Consider the following 25,158-nt stretch of genomic DNA (forward strand, 5'->3'; position numbering starts at 1 on the left):
ATTGGCAAGCCTATAATTGTCAGAGTTCTGATACTGTGGTAAGGCTATTTTTCTCCTGGACAAGGGTTGCTCTTATCACAAATTCAGGGAGGGAAACCTGTCTGTCTTGTGGCAGCGTAGTACGCTGATTCCACCAAGGCAGCCCCGCTCCAGGCCTCCCTGTCTGCTTGTTGTCTTCTAGTTCCATATCCCCATGGGAGAAGTGATGCTTCATGACTGATGAGCCATTGATCCCTTGTAAACTCTGTGAGGCCAGATTATACAGAGGACATGAGGAGAGTATTAGGATACTAGATCCTCTGTTAGAGAAAGGATGCTCTGAAGCTGGGGCAGATAACAAACATCTAGTAAGTGCTTGTCACATGAGTAATTGTGGCTCTCTGGGATATCGACATGAGATTTTCTGAAAGGAAGACATTTTTTTGACATTCCCTATGGAGGATCTCCCTCTGGAGCTGGTGAGGAGCTAGAGCAGAGTCTTCTGTAGGCTCCTCCTCTTCCTCCATTTGTTCTGTTCTCGTTAAATGTTGGTTGACAGAGTGTTAACGTTCTCACTTTTAGCTTTCCCTTGCAGTTTCTTTGGGTTGTGCTCAGAAAAGAAGAAACCAAATTATCTAGAAATAAAATCTTGTTGGTCCTTTAAAATAGTGATTTTCAGTCTAGGGGCTTTTTCAGACTACAATTCCCTGACTCCCTTGATGCTGTTGTATTGAACCAAGGCTACTGGTGGGAGTGCGCCATGGCCTTCAGGTATGTTGAGGTGGAGAGAAAGGTGTATAGGCCACAGCTTTCCTGAATCTGTGAGACAGAGGCCCCTCCAGAGGTTAAGGGTCTCTAGGAAGATAGACTCAGGTCACACCACTTGGCCTGTGGCTCTTGCCAATTTCCCGTAGGCTAGTGGAGGGTGATCCAGACCCAGGACAGGAGAAACTGGCAGCCGCTTAAGATAGTATCTGCCTGCCCATTTGGAACGCTTTCCTTGATATTGCCCATCACCCGTTGCTGAAAAGCCTTATACAGGAGTATGTGGGAATGGCAGTAACAGTGTCTGGCAAGTTGACCTCATCCAGAGAGAATACTTGTTAGCAAGTACTTTTAATCCACCCAGTCCTGCCACTAGAGACTCGTGTGCATGTAGTCAGCATGCCTGGCTGGCTTTACAACAGTTTGTCTAGGGGAAACGGCTCTCAACAAGGTTGGCATGGGGTGGGGTGTCCACATGCATGCACTCAAATAGTGTGTAACACTGAACTCTTAAAATTTTTGACTTTTAAAAATTCTCCCTTTGCAAAATTGTCATGGGATACAAAATTAGAATTATTACTAGAAGCTTTTTTCTTATTTCTCCATCACCACCCCCCGTTTTTGCCCCTTATTTTTCCTTTCCTTCCCTTCTTTTGTCTGTTGTCTTTCCTTTCCTTGTCCTTTGATGGGTGTCTCCCCCATCACCCTTATTGGCATCTCTGAATGCATAGTTGGAAACAACAAGGGCAGCACAGGAACTGTCCGCCCAGTTGGGGAAGGGAATGTGATCTTAGTAGAAGTCAGCTATGGGATTAATTGGAATATGTGGAATAGCAGCCCATGAAGTCCTAGAACCTCAGATTTTTTGCTGACTATATAGTCCTTTAGACTTCTGAGTGTCCTTCCCTCTAGAGGTCAAAAGCCTGTTGCTGACATTAGTGCTCTTGTCATGGAGTGTCTTCTTCTCCCCTTCACCAAAAGCACCTTACTGTAGGAACCTTGGGAAAGTTTAGGAGAGTGGCCTTCCTGGATGCAATTAAAGATCCTTCACTATACCCCAAATGTATAGATGACTGGTTTGAGAGAACCATACCATACCAGAGCAAAGAGACCTTGACTACCTGCCCACTGAGTTAGGAACTCTGGTGAGCCCCTGACATGCTTACTGGCCGGGGCTTGTCCACCTGGGGAAAAGGGTCTGGAGGAAGAACATGAGCGCACGCTATAGCATCAAAAGAAGTATTGAGCAGCTCTGGCCATCTCTAGGGGTGTAGCAGGAGGTACTTTAGATCATTCATTGCTGTTTTCCTCAGCAGAAGTTTCTCCTGGGCTTTTTTGTCTTCTTAATGATAAAATAGAGTTATTTTGGTTTTCTGAAAAAATGGATCTTCCCTCCCCGTGAACATGTAACTTAATGATTTGCTTTATATAGAAATACTTTCAGGAACTTCTTATTATAGACCACCTGTGTAAATACAGAGTAGTGTCATTAACCAAAACAGATTTTCCTTTAGCGTTTCTTGGTTCCTACACTTAACTCTAGATGAACACAGAGCGTGTTGGTTGGTTGGTTGGTTGGTTGGTTTTTAAGTAGGCTTCACACCCAGCGCAGAGCCCAACATGAGGCTTGAACTCATGACCTGAGATCAAGACCTGAGATCAAGACCTGAGCTGAGATCAAGAGTCAGTCAGCCCCAGCTGACTGAGCTGCCCAGGAGCCCCAAACACAGAACATGTTTAGATTTCAGTGAACTGATCTTGGAGAGTGACTGGGGTCACTGAATATGCCTCTTCCTCCCGCTCCCATAGAATATCATAGAATCAGGTATATCACCATTGAAGCTTCTCTGCACTAGCTGGATATATATGTTGCCCAAATGCCTGCTACTGCGTTCTTAAGAAATCTGATAAGACCAAGGACACCTGGGTGACTCAGCTGGCTAAGCGTCCAACTTCGACTCAGGTTATGATCTCATGATTCTTGAGTTTGAGCCCCACACCAGACTGTCTGCTGTCAGCACAGAGCCTGCTTCCAATCCTCTGTCCCCGTCTGTCACACTGCCCCTTCCTCACTCTCTCTCTCAAAAATAATAAACATTAAAAAAAAAAAAAAAATCTGATAAGACCTGTCATGTCCTATTCCTGGCTAGGGCTTCTGTTTTAACTGCTTTCTGCTTTCCTACTCTGGAGAGTTTGGACCTCTTTTACCTTTGTCTCATGAAACCTGAACCAGAACCAACCCCCAAAAAAACATCTCTTCCTTGCTTCCTTTCTTCTCGGCCTTTCCTTCTTAGTTTCTACTAAGTGCCAGGTGCTGAGGCTAAAAGTGAGCAGGCATAAGGATGAAAAATTGCCCTTTGGATGCAGCAGGAATGTAGGACATTGATGACTTTATTTAGTACAAGTTTGAGGAATGGTGGGGTCAGAGCTAGTTTTCAGTGAATTGGAGAATGAATGTGAGATTAAGGAGTAGAGAAAACAGAAAAGTAAGATAGACCAGGTCTTCTAAGAAATTTGGCTACGACTAAGACCATAGGGACAGCATGAAGAGAAGGCTGTAGTTGGAGGAGGAAGGTTTTGTTTTGTTTTGTTTTGTTTTGTTTTAAAGAAATGAGAGCTCTGTGTGGTGTTCAGTTGCTGAGCCTGTGAAGGAGATGCTGGGAACCTGGGATGGTGGGTAGGGCCAGATTCTTTGGAAGGCAGGGTCGGGAATGCAGAGCACAGATGGGGGGATTAGCCTTTAAAAGTGGGAGGGTGGGGTGCCTGGGTGGCTCGGTCTATTAAGCTTCTGACTTTGGCTCAGGTCATGATCTCACGGTTCATGGGTTTGAGCCCCATGTTGGTCTCTGTGCTGACAGCTTGAAGCCTGGAGCCTGCTTCGGATTCTGTGTCCGTCTCTCGGCCCCCACCCCCTGCTTGCACTCTTTCTCTCTCAAAAATAAATAAAACATTAAAAAAAGGTTTTTTTAAGTGAAAGGGTACATCCTGTCTTCTAGAGAGAAGGGCTTCATGTGGGAGGGTGGGCAAGGAAATTTGCTCGAGAGAATTTCTTTTTTGTGGCTTCTGTATTTTTCTGTGAGCTACTAGGTGAGGCCATTAGCTGCATGCAAGAGAGTCTTGCTTGGGTCTCTCAGCTCTCTAAGGCTGCCCACAAGTGGAGAAAAGGAACTTTTACAATCCTTTCAGTCCTCCTACCAAGTCTTTAGGACCTCAGTCTCCGGGAAGGGGACAGTCTCCTTGGTGGCTTTGTTGTGTCCTTAGGCCAGGATCCCTGCTTCCCCGAATTGAGGAAGCAGAAACAGTAAATAGCAGTAAATTGTCCCTCCCAGCCCCACTGTCCCCACCTCTCCCTGCCTAGTGCTGTGTATATAATTCCTTCATTCTCCAACACATGTTCATTGAGGGCCAGCTTTGTGCCAAGATGCTCTAGGTTCCAGAAATAGAAAGAGAAGTGAAAATCTAATAAGTTTGATGTGATTAGTGCTATGGAGAAAAACAAAGCAAGGGATCAGGGAGTGATGGCAAGAGCATTGCCATTTTTGATAAGGTAGCCTAGGAAGGCATCACCAATAAGGCAGTACTAGAGTAAAGCCCTGAAGGCAGCAGCCGTGTTGCCGTGTGGGGAAGAGTGTCACGTGGGGAGTGCACTTGGGGAGGTGGAGGGGCAGCGAAGCTGTCGGTGTGGCTGGAATGGAGCGTGTGATGGGGGAGGACTAGGAGGTGGGGCAGCACAGATTTTGTAGGACCTCAGGGGCCTTTGGAAGGAATGGGACTTGAACTCTTACTCTTGGGACGAATGAGGATCAGGCTCTGAACAGAGTGATGTACCTTGAGGTCTGTTTTCTTGGTTCACTGTGTGGGGAAGACGTGGAGCGTGGCAGCAGGGAGGCCAGGCCAGGGAAATGCAGGCTCCTCCTTTAATTCTCTTTTCTTTCTCTTCAAAGCAAAAAGACTGTCCTGAAGACCATGCTCCAGGGGCATTCGAAGGACTGCCAGGCAGTGGGAGCTTGGAGCTTGGGATGGTCTAGAGGATTCTCTGTGGACAGGTCTTGGGCCGCTCTGAGATAGAGCATGGGATGGAGCCACGTGGGACAGAGACTGAGTTAGGAAGTCCTCCTGAGCCTCCATGTCGGCCAGCCTTGCGGCCACCATTGTCTGAAGAGCCACTGGTCCTCACCGCACTGACTGCTTCAGGGTACTCAATAGACTCGGCTTCACTGCGCGTTGAATGGGTTATATATTTCTGTTCTGCTTTTTAAATTTATTGTTGTTGTTACTGTTTCGGTACCTCAGAAGCACCTCTGTCGACATTTGTTTTGGACAGGTTGGGTGTACCCTTACGGCTGCCCCTAAAAGCTAAGACAGCTTCTCTTGGAGAAGATGGCATACCTCTTTGTGAAAACAAGATGTCATTTCCTGGAAATAAAATGTAAAGCCTATCAGTTGTGCAGCTGGGCTTTGGTGTATTTATCTTCTTCCCTTCCAGCTCCCACACAGTCTCACAAGTAAACACTGGCAGCTCATAAATTGCAACCAAGAAAGTGACTGTATCAGATGATAGACTCAAGTGAATGTCAGCATAAGAAGCCAAGCCCAAGATCATGACCATCGCAGATGGGCTCTGTTAAGGCCCTGACTGTTGTTTTTCCTTTTCATTCCAGAGGTGGGTCGCTGTTTACCTGGTTTTGAGACAGGGTTGGTTTCCTCTTTCAGCTGAGGTTTAGAAGTGGTTTCCAAACTATTTTATTTATTAATTATTATTATTGTATATATTTTTTAAGTAAACCCCACACCCAACATGGGGCTCAAACTTATGACCCTGAGTTCAAGAATGACATGTTCCGCCAACTGAGCCAGCCAGGCACTTCCCAAATCTATTTTACCCGGTGTCAGAAAACAAGGGCAATGGTTTTATGAGAACGTGGTATTATTTTATTTATTTATTTATTTATTTATTTATTTATTATTAAAAATCATTTATCTTTTACTGCTTCTCCTTTTTAAACAGAAAGAAAACTAGTTTGATGTTTGGGAGATAGAAGCTTAGGAAAACCTGTGGTCTCCTTGGTTACCAGTGAGGAGAATGAGGGAAGATGCAGGAAGCTGAAGAGTAGTCATTTGAAACGAGGAGCTCTCTAGTAAGATTATGAAACTGCGCATTATGTCGTTCAGCAATTTGCTTCCAGATGGAAAGGTATTTTCCTCTCCCTTTTTACTGTCTACCTGGAGAATCATACTTTGTATGCTTTATTTATACCCCGTGTTTTCATTAAGGATTGGTAACTGTTGACTCACCAGCTTTCTAGGGATGGTAGATTTGCAACACTGACTTTCCCGTGTACATGTGTTCTGTTTATATGATGGCGTGAGCATGTATAAATTTTTGTATATTTGGTTTTTTAAGCTCACACATTCACTTTTAGAAGAGTGCAGATATACATTTTTTGAATAGGTAATATGGTCACATACCTTAAAATCAGAAGGCACAGAAGGACCTAAAGTGAGAAGCCTGTCACCCTTGCCCCCCAGTGACCACTTCCCTGCACTGAGGTGATGGGTGTTACTAGTTCTTTGGGTACCTTTCGAGACATCTCTGACTGTACAAGCAAACATACACATAGTCTTTTCCCTTCTTTCACATGAATTATGAGAGACTCTACACTCTGTATACCTTGCTTCTTTCAGATATATCTTTGTGATGGTTCCATATCAGAACATGAGGAACTTGCTGTTTCTTAGTTATATCTTCCCATTATTCCATTGTGTGTTTGTACCATAGTTTGTTTTTCCAGTTTGTTTTTGGTCTAGGTTGCTTTAAACTTTTTACTTCCTTTTTTTTCATACAGCTCTCAAAATCCTATTAAATAAATCTCGGACTATATACTTTAAAACAACAAAGCAAAAATAACAAAAAATTCCATACAACCCATAAGATGTTATGCAAGGAAGGAAAAAAGGAAAGTTTGGAAATCCACATACTGGGAGTTCTCTTTTAAAATCAAAGCGGTTAGGGGCCTCTGGGTGGCTCAGTCGGTTCAGGATCTGACTTCAGCTCAAGTCATGATCCCCCAGTTAGTGAGTTCAAGCCCCACATCAGGCTCTCCGCTCTCAGTGCAGAGCCCGCTTCAGATCCTCTGTCTCCCTCTCTGTCCCTCCCTTGCTTGTGCTCACTCTCTCTCTGTCAAAAATAAACATTTTTTTTTTTTAATTTAAAAAATTTAAAAATCAAGGAAGGTCAGTGTTTCTTTTTTAAAAATTTATGGTTAAATAAGTAAATAAATTTATGGTTGTAACTATTTTCCTAAATGTTTCATTAGTGATAGTCTTTTAAGTCTGGTTCCATAAGAATCTATAACATAACTACTTCCATCTGAAGTTCCTACAGTCTGCGCTGAAATAAGAATGAAATCAATTAGGCTCTCAATTCCACAAAACACTACAGCACAAAAGTAAACCTAAGGCAGACTATCTAAGATAAAATTGGTCTCCCAACCATTCAAGGAAAAGACAGTGCAACTATTACTTTGAATAGCCATTTACATTTACATTTGGGAGCTTGAGAAAATCAACCTCAATTTCCAGTAAAATATGTTTCACATTGCCACAGAAATCCTTGTAAGTTGTCTTGGGCGCTAGAAAACAGAGCATGAACTGTGTAGTTTGTACAGTTATCTGGTTCTTGCCACAGCATTGTTGGTTGGTTGGTTGGTTTAGGTATTTACAAATACGTTGTCTCATTTTGAGGTTCTCACACTTTTGTATCTCCTTGCCCCCAGTGGTGGTGGTGGCAACCTTCCAAGGTTCCATGGTAACCGACATGAGCTGTAGGACTGCCAAGAGCTGTTGGGCTTGTTATGGATCAGTGCATCCCACTTTTTACTCTTAAAAAAACAATGCTAAAAAAAATATAAACAACAACAATGCTGCAGTGAACACTCTTATCATTAGAGCAAAGATCCTTGAAGAAGAAACATCTTGACTGGAAGAGCCTGAAGGCCATCTGCCAAAGACTAATCTCACAGACTGACCATTCCCTCCTCCTCCTGCACACAGGGTGACTTACAGCCTCTCCCTTCAGAACACCATGTTCTTCTCAAGAACCATGTTCTTAACACAGGTTAAGAAAGTAAGCTCTTAAATACAGACCTAAGAAAAAGAAAACTTAACATTTGGAAGTCAGACTAGCTGGGTTTGAATCCCAGTCCTGCCATTTGTAACTAACTATGTGACCTTGAGCAAGTTAGTCAATCTCTCTGAGCCTCCGTTTCTTCATCCCTTGAATGTCCTGATGTGCTATTGTGAGGCCTAAATAATTATCCCAGTTATTGCACTGCTCACAAACAAAAATCTGAATGTTCTATTTTTAAAAGACAAACCAAAAACTAACCCAAACTTTTGCATTATTTCTCTGAGCTACAGTATGTTCTTCCCCTGGAGAGATATCTGATACTAAACATCATCTACATTTTGCTTGCCTAGAAAAACACATGGTAACTTTTCTGCCTGCAGCACCAAAACGCAGTATAGCTGAGCCCCATTACTGTGTAGTCTAGCTCTAATTAAAGGCATGTTCTCGACAACAGGGCTCTGAGAAACTGGGTAAAGGGTTTGTTTCAGATTCTGGCTTTATTACACAGATGAATGCAGCCAGCCAGCTCTGCGAAGCACTTTGCAATGAGTGGCAGGTGTCCCATATACATCTGATTACGTTAACCTAGAAAGGGCTTACTCTACCTCTAAGCATGCTTCATCTCAGCAATCCGACTGCCCAGGCAGGGTTAGGTAGCTGGATACTCGTCATCTGTTTCTCTGATTGGAAGCTGCTGTTTTTACAGAAAGACATAAATCCTCTCGTTAGCTCCAGCCCTTCTCTCTCACCGCTTTTTTCCTCTGGACTATCCAGGCAGTCATCATAGCTGCAAGAGTGCCTGGAATGGACAGTTCTCTCCAGCCACCCATTAGCTTTTAACATCCTGACTCTGGATAAAATCTCCCCACTTGACATCTAAAGATAACCTAGAAACTTAGGGATGCCCTAAGTATGTTCTTTGCAACAACACATTCTAAGCCTCTAAAGAATCCTACAATTAACTCTATTCGACACAAAAATTAAGAGAAGGAACATCTAATTTGCATTGTGGTCCTAACCTAAGAATTAAGAAAGTTAAGAGAATCATGTAATCACTGTCCCTAATCTAAGAGATGCAGTCTTGTTAACAGGTGCAGGGCCTGATTTGAGCAGAATGCTGCCACTGGTAACAGTAGGCCAAGGGCTTGTTCTGAACTTCCCACTTGGTCAATTCTTTTAGCTTTTTTGATAAATGAGAGTTGAGGCCGTAAGAATAGGGGCTTCTGGGGAGAAGATTGGTGTATTGTATTGAGCTTGTATTGATGAAAAGTAATGAACTGTCTTGTTCAACTGATTTTATTGCGTTTTTAAAATTTTTTTCTTTTTTCTTTTAGAGAGCATGAGTGGGGGTGAGGGGCAGAAGGGGAGAGAGAGAGAGAGAGACAGAGACAGAGTCAGAGAGAGAGAAAATCCATGCTCAGTGTGGAGCCCAATGTGGGGCTTGATCCCATGACCCTGGAATCATGACCTGAGCCGAAATCAAGAGTCAGATGCTCAACTGACTGAGCCTGTTTTTTGATTTTTTGTCATGTTTAGAAGACCATATGAATCCCAGGAAAGGGCTGAATCTGTAGTAGGTGCTCAATAAATACATGGCTCTAATTCTTTTGTCTGCAGCATCCCCAAGCAGTGTACCCATTGTGGGTTGCCAGAGCTCACTAATGTAATCTCCAGGCATTATTTTCTGTTTGTGGTTGCTTTACCAAAGTCTAACCCAGATCCCCACCTCAGATCTAATTTCCAGACCCACTGTCTCTGCTACCCACTTCCCTTTGGGTTCTGTGAATACTTAAATCTGATGTAACTTTTTTGTCATAGAGTGGCCATTTGAATTCTGGATGTTTTCAGTAAGTTCAGCAGTAGTTACTGAATGCCCATTTTTTTACTAGGCACAGTTCTAGGTGTTTGGGGTATGGCACTGAAAAAGCAAAAAAGCTGCTGTGAGCCTATAGTCTGTTCTGGGTTGGGGTCAAAAGGTCAAAACCTTCCCACAAAGGTTTTGCCAGATTTAGCAATGCTGCCTGTGGAGCTAGTATGTTGGATGTGTTTTCATATTCCTCAAACAAAGAGCCTGTAGGCCAGGACTGGATCCACTGCAAGATATGAAGCTGGAATTTCACACCTTGAGGACCTGGGGTCTGGGAGGACCAGAGGGTCCTCCATCTATTTACCACCCCTTAGGGTGTAGGGACCAGCTCTTTCGAGGGGCCTTCAAGGGCATCTCTAGGCAAGTTTGGGCCCTCACAGCATGGAAGGCAGGCCCTTAAGAACCCCCTCTGAACTACCTAAGACGACCACAGTTCTATGCAGGCAGTCACCTGGGCGACCACTGAGGGAGCTTCAGGTGACACTACTTCAGCCCGGGTAGGCACAGCCAAATGTTTCTGAAGTGAGCATTGACACCAAACTTAACCTAGTTGGTGGGTGATAGTGGGCAGATTTTCAGGACATGTGCCTTTGTGAGTTTATGCCTAGCTGTGAGGACTCTCCTGACCTTGTAGCTCTTCTTGGATCCTCACCTCCTTACGCAGGCTTCTCCCTGTGCTGCCCTGGCTCTCAGGAGCTGATTGTGTGTGTCTGTTCCTAATTCTACATTCAGCGACGTCATGTTTGGTAGTCTGAAATCAGTCACGGTGGGATTATTTATACCATGGAAATTGGCAAAATGCCACAAATCAGAGCCCTCGCCCCTGCTGGGATAGCCAGTTAAAATATTTACCAAAACATCACTGGCACCTCCCAACATGGTTGATTCCGAAGGCCTTGTCACTCCAGGTCTTCCCAGTTTCTGGTGAAAAAGCCACTGGTCAGGCCAAGGGTGCTGTCTCCTTCCTGGTTCTCTAGAATTGCTCCAGGATGGTAGTGGTGTGTGTGCAGAGGCAGAACGTCCCTCCCCACTACTCTAGGCCACACTTAGTCATCTTTGGAATCACTGACACTTTAAGAATCTCCAGTTTCTCAACAAAATGGCTGCTGACCATCAGTCCCGTAGCCATAGGGGCCTAGGCCTAATCCCAGAGGTCCAGGGAGAAGACAGAAGCTACACCACCCGCTGCATCCCCACTTCTTTAATGACCTGCGTTCTCATAGCCATTGAATGCAGTTGGATGCTTGGTGGAGGACAGGGATATAATCAACAGCAGCAGAGTCTCAGTCCTCAGCAGGGCCATCAGTCAGTATGCCCCATCATGCTTACTCAAGCCATCTTCCTACAGGAGTCCTTTAACAGTGATTGGGAATAGGCAACGTGGCTGGGGTACTGGGCATCTCTCCAGGGCTGGAGCCTTGTTGCTGGGTGGTATGAACTGCACTTCATCCTGAGCCACACGAATCTGGATATTAGTCCTCCCTCTTGGGATTATAAGCCAGCTTTGGTTTCTTGCAGCACGGGCACAGGTTGTCCTAGGTAGCATCCTAATGATTTTTGGAAGAATCCTTCCCAGGCATGGTGTGACTCTGGAGATGGCAGTGCCCTTGACTCAGGCCACCAGGTACACCTTAAGGCCTGACCTTGTGAGCGGGCTGATTTCCCAATGAACGTCTCTAGTCATGAGATCTTGTCTCCAAGTGTGCAACCCTCACAGAGCCACAACGGCTATCTTCCTACTTCCATTTGAAGAACCTCCTCACCCTTCTGCAACAGGTCCTGAAATTTGGGAAATGGAAAACAGAATCTCCATTACCTCCCCTTCAGTTGCCTAAATATGAGGGGGCCAGATTTTTCATTTTCCCCTGCCCTTTTGGAGTTATCTAACCCCTTCTAAGAAGTTAGCTTCTGAACCCCTGGGATAGTTCTCAGCATTCATTCGTTCCACAAGTATTTACTGAATACCTACTACGTGCCAGGCACTGTGCTAGATTCTAGCATTACCACAGTCTCTGACTTTATAGGACTTGTCCTAGAGAACAGACAGTAACAGGTGGTTAAGGTTTAAGTAGAAATAGTACTGGGAACCAAGAGAACACAGAAAGGGGGCAGCCAGCTCAGACTAAGGACATAGAATGCTTTCTAGAGCATTAGATATCTAAGCTAAGACCTGAAGGACAACTAGGGATCACCAGGTTACGGATGAGGAGAGGAGAGGAGAGGACTGGGGGTTGGGTGGAGAAGGAAGTATTCTGGGTAGACAAGAGTGGGAAGCCAGGGAGGTGAGAGAGAGCATGGCCTTCTTGCAGAAGTGAAACGCATTCTGTGTGGCTGGATTGTAGAGTTCCTAAAGAGATGTAATAATATAAGCTAACAATATCTCAATAACATGTGTTGAACATTGTTACTATCACTTTAGAGGAATTAACTCTTGTAACAAATCTGTTATGATTCCATGTTATAGATGAGAAAATGGAGGCAATAAGAAGTTAACTCGCTTGCTTAAGGGCACACAAATTAGTGGAAAGGAGAAAATACGGCTGAAGTGATCAGCCCCTATTATGGAGCTTTATCCTAAGAACAGTGAGCAATCATTGGAGGTTATAATTGGGGGGAGTGACATTTTCCTCTGTCTTGGGAAGATCAGTTTGGTTGCTGTGTGGAGGGTAGGTTAGAGTGGGGAAGACAGAGGGTATCCAGGGAGGCCATTTAAGCAATTCCAATAATCCACACAAGAGGTTAGACGGCCTGAATTAAGTAAGGCATTGGTAGTGTGGGTGGGGAGAAGTGGAAGATTTCACAGATATTTAGCAGGTGTATTGAGCAAGACTTCTGATTGATTGGATGTGGGGATGAGGGAGATCCTGGAGTTAAGGGTGATGACTGGGTTTCTGCCTTGGAAATAACTCAGGAAGAGGAAAATATTTGGGGGAAGATATTAGTCAAGCATGAATTTATTTTGGGGGGATTGTTGAATTTGAAAATGCTGAAAAGAAAATTGCATGGAGTGACTACAGAGTCCCTACACATGCTAATTATATACTCCCCTCCATGGACCACACACATTTAAATTTTTCTGCCACATAATCTTCTGGACATTATCTTCCAGAGCAATGGTTGGAAGTCATTAAAGTAGGCCTCGATAGCTGCTTTGAGGAATTCAACTGTTATCAGGCGGATTTGAGAATTTATCATGATACCCGAAGGCAAGAAGCATACTACATGATATCAGAGCTACAGCCATTCCAACATCCACTAAATTGGCTGTCAAGATAAATATTTACAAACTGGGAAACCATAAGTGCTGGAGCAGAAGAGCTGTTGATTTAAGACCTTTCACACACAGTTGTGGAAAAATCCATGTGTTAAGTGTACTCAAGTAAGCATTGTGGTTGACACTTGTGACAAAAATGCCCTATCAAATGATCTTATGAAATTGCTACCCACATCAGGACATGAGACAGCTATTGCTCTGGGATGGACAACATGATGTGACTTATGAGGACTTCAAGGCTTCTCAACATAGAGCTGAGAGCTCAGAGGTGAGACCTGGCTAGTAATACAAATGTGTACAGATGGTTACTGGGATCATAAGAGAGAATAAAATCCCCCAGGGAGAGTAGGCTGAAGGGGAAAATACCCCAAACAGAACGCTGAGGACCACTGACATACAAGGGGAGCCACCTACAGAGACCAAGAAAGGGTAGTAGGCAAAATGTAGGAGAAGTAAATGGTGACGTATCTCAGAGGGCAAATGTGATGGTTCATTTTGTGTGTCAACTTGATTGGACCACGAGGTACCAGACATTCAGTCAAACACTATTCTGAGTGCCTGTGAGAGTGCTTCTGGATGAAGTTAACATTTGAATCAGTGCACTGGATGAAGTTAACATTTGAAATCAGTGCATTTGAATCAGTTAACATTTGAATCAGTAAAGCAGATTGCCCTGTCCAATGTGGGAATCCTCATCAAATCAGCTGAATAGAACAAAACGCTGACCTGGTAAGGGAGAAGGACTTTCTCCTGCTGTACTTCCTTGAGCTGGGACATGGGTTTTCTTTTCCTGCCTTTGGACTCAGACTGAAACATCAGCCCTTCCTGGGTCTCTAGCCTGCAGGCCTTCAGACTGGAATTACACTGTCAGCTGTCTTGAGTCTCCAGCTTGCCAACAGCAGACCTTGGGATTTGTCAGCCTCCATAATCACATGAGCTATTTCCTTATACTCAATCAATCAATCAATCAATTTATCTATCTGCCTGCCTGCCTACCTACCTACCTATATCCTATTGTTGGCTCTGTTACTCTGGAGAACACTGACTAGTACAGCAAGGCAACATTTCAGGAATTTGGGAGTGGTTAACAGGGCTAAAGGTTGCTGTTGGTCAAGTAAGATAAGAACTGAAAATATCAATGGGTTTAGCAACTAGGAGGTCATTGGAAGAGCAGTTTTATTGACGTGGTGGGGGCAAAACAACCATTTGCTCTGCATTAGGAAGTGAGTGAGAAATATTTCAAGGGAAGAAGAAGAAAAAAGGATGCAGTTGGAGAGAAAAGTCTGAAAATATGGTAGAGAGAAGTTGAGGGCTTTTTCTAATGATGGTTTTGATGTATTTCATGAAGTTGGAAAGGATCTTCTCTGACTAGAGTGAAGGAAAGGGGAAGTGTTGAGATTGGATATTGGAAGAAGATGGAGAAGATTTGAAATAACTGCTGGGCTGTGTGTGGACAAGGCATGTGCCTGGATGTCTTGTGGCACCAGTAGGTACTTTTGTGTGGTTTTAGCCTGGCATGGCTCAGCTTCCTCTGTCTGGAGAAAATGGAGCTGCATGGATTCAGGGTTGGGATTTTGATAAGACGGTGTCATGGGGATGAAGAGGGGATGACCTTGGATTCAAGACTGATTGGATGTGAAGGAAAGAGCTAGAAGTGAGAGAACTGGTGTGTGGATTTAATATTTAAAGGCGGGAACAGTTCTACAACCAAACATGGATGTCCTCATCCCAAAATAAAATGATGGGCTTTGTCCTATGAGCACTCTCCTTTATGGAAATAATCTTGGATGTTTTTCTTAAATATAATATTTTTATTTATAAAATAGTTTATTGCCATTATATGTATACAATAAATTTAATAATTAAGAAATTTATAATTTATGACATAGAAATTCATTTAAGAACAGATAACCCCAAAATTTGTATAGGACCACAAAAGACCCCAAATAGCCATAGCAATCTTGAAAACAAGAGCAAAATTGGAGGTATCACAGCCCCAGATTTCAAGTTACACTACAAAGCTGTAGTAATCAAAGCCAGTATGGTACTGGCACAAAAACAGATGCATAGATCAATGGGACAGGATAGAAAGCCCAGAAATAAACCCAGAATTATATGGTCAATTAATCTTTGACAAAGGAGGCAAGAATATGCAATGGGAAAAAGTCTCTTCAACAAATGGTATTGGGAAAACTGGACCACTTTCTTACACCATACACAAAAGTACATTCAAATGGATTAAGGGCCTAAATGTGAGAGACCTGAAACCATAAAAATCCTAGAAAAGAGTGCAAGCAGTAATTTCTCTGACATCAACCATAGCAACATTTTTCTACATATATCTTCTGAGGTAAAGGAAACAAAAGCAAAAATAAACTGTTGGGACTGCATCAAAATAAGCTGCACAGCAAGGAAACAGTCAACAAAACTAGAAGACAGCCTACTGAATGGGAGAAGATATTTGCAAATAAAAATCCAATAAAGGGTTAGTATCCAAAATATATAAAGAACTTATACAAGTCAACACCAACCCCCCCCCCCCACACAAGTAATCCAATTTAAAAATGGGCAGAAGACATGAACAGATATTTCTCCAAAGAAGAGATACCGATGGCCAACAGACGCGTGAAAAGATGCTCAACATCACTCACCATCAGGGAAATGCAAATTGAAACCACAGTGAGATATCACCTCACACCTGTCAGAATGGCTAAAATTAAAAACAAGAAACAAGTGTTGGCAAGGATGTAGAAAAAAGGGAACCGTCACGCACTGTTGGTGGCAATGCAAACTGTGGAAGTTTGCAGCCACTGTGGAAAACAGCATGGAGGTCCTCAAAAAGTTAAAAATAGAATTATCATATGATCCAATAATTTCGCTACTGGGTATTTACCCAAAGAATGCAAAAACGCTAATTCAAAAAGATATATGTACCCCTATGTTTATTGCAGCATTATTTACAATAGCCAAATTATGGAAGCAGCCCAAGTAGCCATTGACAGATGAACGGATAAAGAAGATGTGGTGTATATGAATATATGTGGTGTAGAATATTACTCAGCAATAGAATATTACTCAGCCATAAAAAAGAATGAAATCTTGTCATTTGCAACAACATGGGTGGATCTAGAGAGTAAAATGCTAAGTGAAATAAGTCAGAGAAAGACAAATAGGATATGATTTCATTCATCTGTGGAATTTAAGAAACAAAAAGAACAAAGGAAAAAAAAGAGACAAACCAAAAAATGGACCCTTAACTACAGAGAACAAACTGATCATTACCAGAGGGGAGGTGGATGGGGGGATTGATACAGATAAAGGGGATTAAGAGTATGCTTACCATGATGAGCACTGAGTATAACATTGTATGTTAATTGAAAAAAAATTATGTGTATTAATATATATATATATATATATATAAATGTTCTGTTCTTATGTGTATATTCTCATAGTATATTAATTTAAAATGTTATTAAATAATATATTTATAAGAACTGTTCATTTTTGAGTATATCTTTATGGACCCCTAATCTCCCATTCTTTCTCAATCTCCAGCTGCAACAATAGGAACAAATTAAGCATTATTTTATTTAAAACAAAATTTTTTTTAACATTCATTTATTTTTGAGAGACAGAGATTGACAGAGCACGAGCTGGGGAGGAACAGAGAGAGAGGGAGACACAGAATCAGAAGCGGGTTCCAGGCTTTGAGCTGTCAGCACAGAGCGAACTCCTGGACTGTGAGATCACGATCTGAGCTGAAGTCAGTCAGGCACTTAACCAACTGAACCACCCAGGTGCCCCAAGCATTATTTTAAAATGCTGTTACAAAAATCTTTGGTTCCTGTCCTTTTCCTGCAACTGTTCCACCTACATTTGTCCTTTCTTTGACTATCTAGCACCTGAACTACTTTCTTATTTTTAACTAGTTCTCTTCCTTATGAAGCAAAGCCCACCTCTTCACAAGGAAGCTGAAAATACCAGATACTTAACTTTCCCAGAATCCTTTGCAGCTAGAGCTGTACACATGACAAGGATCCATTAATTGGACACATTCAAGCTGTGAATGGGAAATGTGATCCAAAAAAGCTGGGACCAGCAGAATCATGGTTCTGTGAAGACGGTGGCTCATGAGTCCAGTTTCTAGAAACAGTTGTGGCAGTGGTGCTCAGCATTATCCATGGTCAAAGGCATTTGCCCTGCAAACTTTGGTATGTGTGCCCAGGTACTAGGGGCAGGTGTGCCCAGGTACTAGGGGCAGAAGTGACTTCACCAAACTGGTTCTGTAATACAAATTTGGGGTATTATTCCTGGCTGCATAGCTGCCAAGCCTCTTCTGATATATTCTTTCAATCCTGTCAATATATTCCTTCTCTAAGTAATGTGCCCAGAATCCATTTCTACTACTAAGTCAGAAAGCTGACATAGCCTGGTTCAGCCTTGCCTCAATTCTCTGAGCTAGCCTATATCCTTCCAAATCATTTTCTTTTGATTTGAGTTAGCATCAGGGTCCATTCCTTGTCTGGGTAGCAAATGTGATGAGGAAAAGAGTGTGTTTCGAGTCTATTTTTTTTAATTTACTCTATGACCTTTAGCCAGTTACCCTACCTCTTCTAACAGATAAGAGGGCACTTCCCACTCTGACCTGTTCTGGTTATAGAATTTGGATGGCTCCTCAAAGGTCTCTACTGAGTAGTGAGCAACAGGTTGAACTGTTGATTGATGGTTCACTTCCTTCCCTCTTTTCCCCCCACCCACCGAGGTTCTCTTTTAAGTTCATAACATCCTGAAGCAAATAGGTTTATCACCTCTTCTCTTCCATCCATTTTCTTCCCTCACAAACTCTGTGAGACTGGGAGAGTGGACATTCCAGAAGCTAAAGGAAGTGAGAGACAAGAGGGAATGGAAGGAGCTCCCCAAATAAGCTCAGGGAGGGGCCCGTGGAGGGCTTGGTTGGTTAGAGCATGCAACTCCTGATCTTGGGGTTGTGAGTTTGAGCCCCATGTTGGGCATAGAGATTACTTAAAAAAAAATAAAGCTCAGGGAACAGAGAGACAGATATGTCCTAGGCCCTACTCTCTTACAGGTGGCTTCTTATAAGGAGCTTCCTTAGAGCATACATACCGTGCATCTTAGAAGTTGGTATCTGGGACAGGCATCAAAATCTTTTGATAGCTTTCTAAATGAGTCTCTGGTCTTTGTTCTTTCCCTCTCCAGTCCATTTTCTACTCCTTATCCCAAGGTAGCTTTCTAAAGTACATGTGAGATCATGTCTTGGCCATCTGCGTTTCTGCTTGAGTCATGGGCAAATGACTTAAAATTTCCAAGTGTCAGTTTCCTCATCTGTAAAATGGGGATAACAGTGTCTATCTCCTAGGGGTTGTTGTAGAAGATTAAATGAAATTATAAGTATGCAGCCTGTAGCATAATGCCTGGTACATGCCAAGAGCTCAGGTGTTAAGTATTGTTATTATTGCCATTATTGCTATTGCAGAGGACTTAGATTGCCCATGTTGCAAAACAACCATGTGGCCTGGAGGTCATGAGCACTAGCTAAGGAGTCAGACACACCTAAGTTTGAATTTTAGCACTACAGCCTGTACTATGCACACGAGCTTGGGCTAGTCAACTAATCTGTCTTCTGATTTACTTCCCATAAAATGAGGATAATAAAATACTTCTTCCCAGGGTTTTTGTGAGGGTGAAATGAGATTACACATACATATCAGAGTTAGGTTAGGCTAATACAGGGCCCTAAACAAGCCATTTTCCACCCACATAAAAGAAGCTAAAGGAAAGCTCTATTTTTTTTAAGAAGATATTTTCTTTTTTGTTTTTAAGTTTATTTATTTATTTTGAGAGAGAGGGAGAGAGATGGAGAGAGAGAGAGAGTCCTAAGCAGGTTCCACACCCCCAGCATGGAGCCTGATGTGGGGCTCAAACTCACAAACCATGAGATCATGACCTGAGCTGAAACCAAGAGTCGGATGCTTAACCCACTAAGCCACCCACGTGCCCCAAGGCTCTATTGTTATTAAGGAATAAGGCTCTTTTCTTTTTTCTTCACTTTTATAAGTGGTTGACTGATAGTCCAAGACAGCAACCATCTGGGAAGTTTTAAGACTTCCTAGAAATTCTACCCAACAACGTCTACTTACACATCATTGGCTAAAACGTATATAGTCATACCTAGATGCAAGGGAGGCTAGCATTATAATTTTTTTTTTTCAGCTGGACAAATTGCCACCCAGAATGAAATAGGGTTCATTGAGGAAGTGAAGTTTGTGCCAACAGCTACATGAGTGAGCTTGGAGGTGGATCTTCCAGCCGAGTCAAGCCTTTAAAAAAATTTTTTTGTGTGTTTATTTACAAGAATGAGAGAGAGAGACCGAGTGTAAACAGGGGAGGGGCAGAGAGAGAGGGAGACAGAATCTGAAGCAGGCTCCAGGCTCTGAGCTGTCAGCACAGAGCCCGACATGGGGCTTGAACTCCCGGAGTGTGAGATCATGACCTGAGCTGAAGTTGGAGGCTTGACGGACTGAGCCACCCAGGCGCCCCAAGCCTTTAGATGGTTGTAGTCCTGGCCAACTGCTAGACTTCAACTTCATGAGAGACTCAAAGCCATACCCCTGAGCTAAGCTGCTCTGAGATTCCTCCTTTTTCTTTATAACATTTCTAAGATTATAGTGTTTAATGTTTATCGGGTTAAATTCAGACTCCTGACCCCTAGAAATAGTTTAAAATAATCAGTGTTGTTTTAAGTTACTAAATTTGGGGGAAATTTGTTATACAGCAGTAGGTAAACTAATATAGTAAGCAACAAACCCCAGTAATAGTAATTATCTAAGACTTTATCACCAATAGAAACCATAGCTATTTTCTTTTGTTTTTAGTTTTTTTTAAGTTTTTATTTTAATTCCAGTTAGCTAACACAGTGTAATATTAGTTTCAAGTATATGATATAGTGATTCAACAATTCCATACATCACCCAGTGCTCATCACAACATGTGCACTCCTTAATCCCCGTCACTTATTTAACCCATCCCCTTACCTTCCTTCCCTCTGGTAACCATCATTTGCTCTCTGTAGTTAAGAGTCTGTTTCTTGAAACCATAGCTATTTTCATATCACATCAAAGTTGCTGTAGACATTTCATAATATTATTTCTACTCATCTTTACTTTAGAAGTATAGTATTTTTAGATCTACCACTGGATAATACATGATTACAGTCTGCCATCTACTTACATTAGTGGCGTATAGCTGCCATGGGGCAGCTTTGGGGTATAGTGGGGTATAGCAGCCATGGGGCAACTCTGCACCTAGTTGATTAACATGTTTCCTCCCATTGATAACCCAGATATCTATGTTGCTTTTTAGGAGTTCCTATCAAAAATTGTTTTCTTGACCAAACAAAGGAGGTCAGTTGTTTCTGTTATTGGTTCAACTTCTGCAAACCAGACAGCTCAAATTCTTAACTCTCCAAAAGGCACCTTGACCCTCTTTAATGTGAACAAGAATGCAGTCTAGAAGTATGGACTAGGCAGTTTAAAGCATGTCTAATAGTTTAGGTAACTGTCTCAGGATATTATTTGAGATAATTTACTATTGCTAACACATGATATAGGTGTATATACAGTTATAAGTTCTGTAAGTAGCAAAGGCTCTTTCTTTTACTTTACTCCTTAAACTCCCTTTTGTATAGTGCCTATGTTTTGGAGTAAAGGCGTAAACACACAGTATATTGTACGGGTGGTATTTGTATCTTGTTTCTCCCTAAAATACTGAGCATTTAAACTAATAAAACTAGAGGCAGGACTTTGCCAAGTGAAAAGATCAGCATATCATTTCCTCCAAAACAACAAAAAGAAAAACAAAACTAGGGGTGCCTGGGTAGCTCAGTCGGTTAAGCATCCGGCCTCAGCTCAGGTCATGATCTCGCAGTTTGTGGGTTCGAGCCCCACGTCGGGCTCTGTCTGTGCTAGCAGTTCAGAGCCTGGAGCCTGCTTCAGATTCTGCGTCTCCTCCTCTTCTGTGCCCCTCCCACGCTCATGTTCTGTCTCTCAATAATAAATAAACGTTAAAATTAAAAGAAAAAAAAAAAGAAAAATAAAACTAGTGACAAAAGCAATAGTTGGCAAAAAGAAAAATGGAGAGAAACAACCATTTTGGTTCCCCAGAAACCAAACAAAATCATACAACAATCTGAGAAGCATTTATGCTTGAAAAATTGCTGAACTTCAGCAAGAATAGTGGGAATCTGTGGTGTTCTAGCCTGAGGCTGTTCCATCACTCTCCTCTGTTTATTTGACACAGAAGTTCAAAATTTGGGGGCAATCAGGACCAGAAACATCTCTGCTGTGGCCTTACTCAGTTTGGAGCAGTGGACAGTTACCACACCTGTGTTGTTGGTGAAAGTGACAATCTCAGAGGCAGGCAAGTGAGGAGGGCCATTGGCTCTGCTAGCTTGAGGCTGTAGTCTTGGGTTGGGGCAAGCATGTTCTAGACCGAGGCTGCATGCATGCAGAGAAGATCAGAGAGGGCCCAAGTTAACAACGAACTGTTGACCAGCCCTGAGGTTATGTGTATGTGCAGAGGAGACACAAAAGGGCCCAACAGAAAGTAAAAGCTGGATAAGACTTGAAAATGACTTCAACTTTGAATTCACTCCCCTACCTGTATACAGATCTATCAGTAGAGGACAGAAGACTCGCTTGAAGTGTTGAAGCATAACCTTTTTCTGATCAGTGGCTAACTACTAAACTACACAGACATGGGGCAATGCTTAGGAAGCCAGAAATAAAAATAAGAATAAAAAACAGCAGAACAGAACAGAAACGTCAGTGCTATATACTGGAGGAGAGACAGATTTAATGGGTTTTGCCCAGACAAATTATTAAGCAAGGAAGCAAAAAACAAACAAATAAAAATATCAATAACAGTAACCTGTGGTGGGGGAATTAGAATCCAGACTTGATACAGGGTATTATCTAAAATGCCAAGTTTTGGGGGTGCCCTGGGTGGCTAAGTTGGTTAAGCATCCGACTTCAGCTCAAGTCATGATCTAGCAGTCCATGAGTTTGAGCCCCTCATCAGGCTGTGTGCTGACAGCTCGGAGCCTGAAGCCTGCTTCAAATTCCGTGTCTCCCTCTGTCTGCCTCTCCCCTGCTCACACTGTCTCTCTCTCAAAAATAAATAAACATTAAAAAAAATTTTAATGCCCATTTTCAACAATAAAAACAACAAATTATAAGACACAAAGAAATGGGAATATGTGACCCATACTCAAGAGAAAAAAAAACAGTCAATATAAATTGACTCTCAGTGACTGACCACAGATATAGAATTTAGCAAAGACTTCAAAGAGGTTATTATAATTATGTTCAAAGAACTAAGGAAATTATGTTTAAAGAATTAAAGCATTACACTAATGAATCAACAAATAGAGATTCTGTTTTTAATGTTTATTCTGAGAGAGAGAGAGAGAGAGAGAGAGAGTGTGTGTGTGTGTGTGTGTGTGTGTGTGTGTGTGTGTGTGCACATGAGCAGGAGAGGGGCAGAGAGAGGGGGAGAGAGAATCCCAATCCACACTCAATGCAAAGCTCAACATGGGGCTCAATCTCACAACTATGAGATCATGACCTGGGCTGAAATCAAGAGTTGGATGCTCAACTGACTGAGCCACCCAGACACCCTTAGAGATTCTTTTTTTCCCAAATGTTTATTTTTGAGAGAGAGGGAGGGAGACAGAAGATCCAAAGCAGGCTCTGCGCTGACAGAAGAGAGCCCAATGTGAGGCTCAAACTCATGAACCGCAAGATCATGACCTGAGCTGAAGTTGGACACTCAACCAACTGAGCCACCCAGGAGCCCCATTGGAGTTTCTTAATAGATAGAAATTGTTTAAAAAAAAAATGAATGAAAGGATATTCTGGAGGTGAATACAGTAACTACTGAAAGCAATTTGTATGTTCAATGCAATCCCTATCCAAATCCCAAAAACATTTTTTTTGTGGAAATAGAAAATCCATCTTAAAACTCATGTGAAATCTCAAGGGACCCCATAGCTAAAACATTGTTGAAAAAGAAAAACAAACTGAAGGTCTGATACTTCCTGGTTTCAAAACTTAGTACAAAGCTAGAGTAATCAAAAAAATGTGGTGCTTATTTAAGTGTTGAATCACTATATTGTACACGTGAAACTAATATTACACTGTTAGCTAACTGGAATTTAAATTAAAACTTTAAAAAAATCTAAAAATAACACAAAAACAAACAAAAAACCAGTTTGGTGCTGGCATAAAGACAGACATAAATCAATGGAACAGCTAGCCCAGAAATAAACCCTTGCATATATGATCAAATGATTTTTGACAAGGACTCAAAGATTATTCAATGGGGAAAGGACTGTCTTTTCAACAAGTTGTGTTGGAAAAACTGGATATCCATGTGCTAAAGAATGAAGTTGGACTCTTACCTTACATCATCTACAAAAAATAACTCAAAGTGGATTCAAGACCTAAATGTAAGAGTGAAAACTATTAAATTCTTTAGAGAAAATATAAAGGAGAATCTTCATTACACTGGATTTAGCAATGATTTCTTGAATATGACACTGAAACACAGGCAACAAAAGAGAAAATAGATACTTAATCAAAATTAAAAACCTTAGTGCATCAAAGGACACTACTGGGGCACCTGGGTGGCTCAGTTGGTTAAGCGTCCAATTTTGGCTCGGTTTGTGATCTCACAGTTCATGGGTTGGAGCCCTGCATCGGGCTCTCTGCTGTTAGTGCAGAGCCTGCTTTGGATCCTCTGTCTCCCCCCCTCTCTCTCTGCCCCTCCCCTGCTCGTGCTGTCTCTCTCTCTCTCTCTGTCAAAAATAAACGTTAAAAACATTTTTTTTTTAAAAAGGACACTACCAACAGAATGAAAAGGCATCTTATGGAATGGCAGAAAATATTTGCAAATCATATATCTGATAGTTAATATCCAGAATATATAAAGAACTCCTACAAATTCAACAACAAAAACCCAAACAACCTAATTAAAAAATGAGCAAAGGACTTGAATAGATATATCTCCAGAAAAAATATACAAATGGGTAAGAAATACATGAAAAGATGCTCACCATCACTAATCATTAAGGAAATGCAAATAAAAAGCACTATGAGATTGGGCTATAACTTCATACCTATTAAGATCGCTAGTATAGAAGAAGAAAAAAACACAAAAAAATTCTCCAGAAAATAACTAGTAGTTAGTGAGGATGTGGAGAAATTGGAAACATTGTGCATTGCTGATGGGGATTTATGTCAGATGGTGCAGCTGCTGTGGAAAACAGTATGGCAGTTCCTAAAAATATTAAACATTGAATTACTATATGATTCAGTAATTTCATTTCTGGGTTTATATCCAAAAGAATTGAAAGCAAGGCCATGAACAGATACAAGTACACACATTTTCAAAGAAATCTATTCATAATACCCCAAAGGTAGAAGCAATCTGAATGCTCATTGATGGATTAATGGATAAACAAAATGTGGTATACACATACAATGGAGTATCATGCAACCTTATAAAGAAAGAAGATTCTGACACAGGCTATAAACATGGATGAACCTTGAAGACATTCTGCTAAACAAGCCAGTCACAAAAGGGTAAATATTGTATGATTCCACTTATTTTTTAAATTTTTTTAAATGTTTATTTTTGAGAGAGAGACAGAATGTGAGTGGGTTGGGGCAGAGAGAGAGGGAGGCACAGAATCCAAAGCAGGCTCCAGTCTCCAAGCTGTCAGCACAGAGCCTGACGTGGGGCTCAAGCTCACGAGCTGTGAGATGATGACCTGAGCTGAAGTCGGACTCTCAACCGACTGAGCCACCCAGGCGCCCCTGATTCCACTTATTTTTGAAAATGTTTATTTTATTCACTTAGAAGAAAAGAGGGAGAGAGAGACAGAGAATAAGTGGGGCAGGCGCAAAGAGAGAGAAAGAGAGAATCCCAAGCAGGCTCTGCACTGTCAGGCTCCATGCTGTCAGTGGAGGGATTTAGCAGCAGATGCTAGATAGCAGAAGAAAGAACCCATGAGCTTGAATAAAATAGAAATTACCCAATCTGAAGATTGAAAAAAAACTGAAGAAG

General features: G+C 42.0%; 1 protein-coding gene and 1 long non-coding RNA gene across 5 annotated transcripts in view; both read left to right on the top strand.

Moving 5' to 3' along the window:
* RNF8 (ring finger protein 8) overlaps nt 1-5,194 on the top strand; it is a 33,310-nt gene extending 28,116 nt beyond the window's left edge. For all 4 annotated transcript variants that reach the window (XM_045498037.1, XM_045498039.1, XM_045498041.1 and 1 more), the window contains one exon: nt 4,689-5,194. In XM_045498037.1, coding sequence (XP_045353993.1) covers nt 4,689-4,705 — 17 coding nt within the window. In that variant the 3' untranslated portion in view covers nt 4,706-5,194. The remainder of the gene's footprint in view (nt 1-4,688) is intronic.
* Nucleotides 5,195-9,315: 4,121 nt separating this feature from the next.
* Nucleotides 9,316-14,947, top strand: LOC123608312. The gene is made up of 2 exons (XR_006717187.1): nt 9,316-13,625; nt 13,674-14,947. It is a non-coding gene; the product is annotated as an uncharacterized LOC123608312 (long non-coding RNA).
* The last annotated feature ends 10,211 nt before the right edge of the window (nt 14,948-25,158 follow it).

Source organism: Leopardus geoffroyi, chromosome B2 (genome assembly GCF_018350155.1).
Source record: "Leopardus geoffroyi isolate Oge1 chromosome B2, O.geoffroyi_Oge1_pat1.0, whole genome shotgun sequence".
NCBI lineage: Eukaryota > Metazoa > Chordata > Mammalia > Carnivora > Felidae > Leopardus > Leopardus geoffroyi.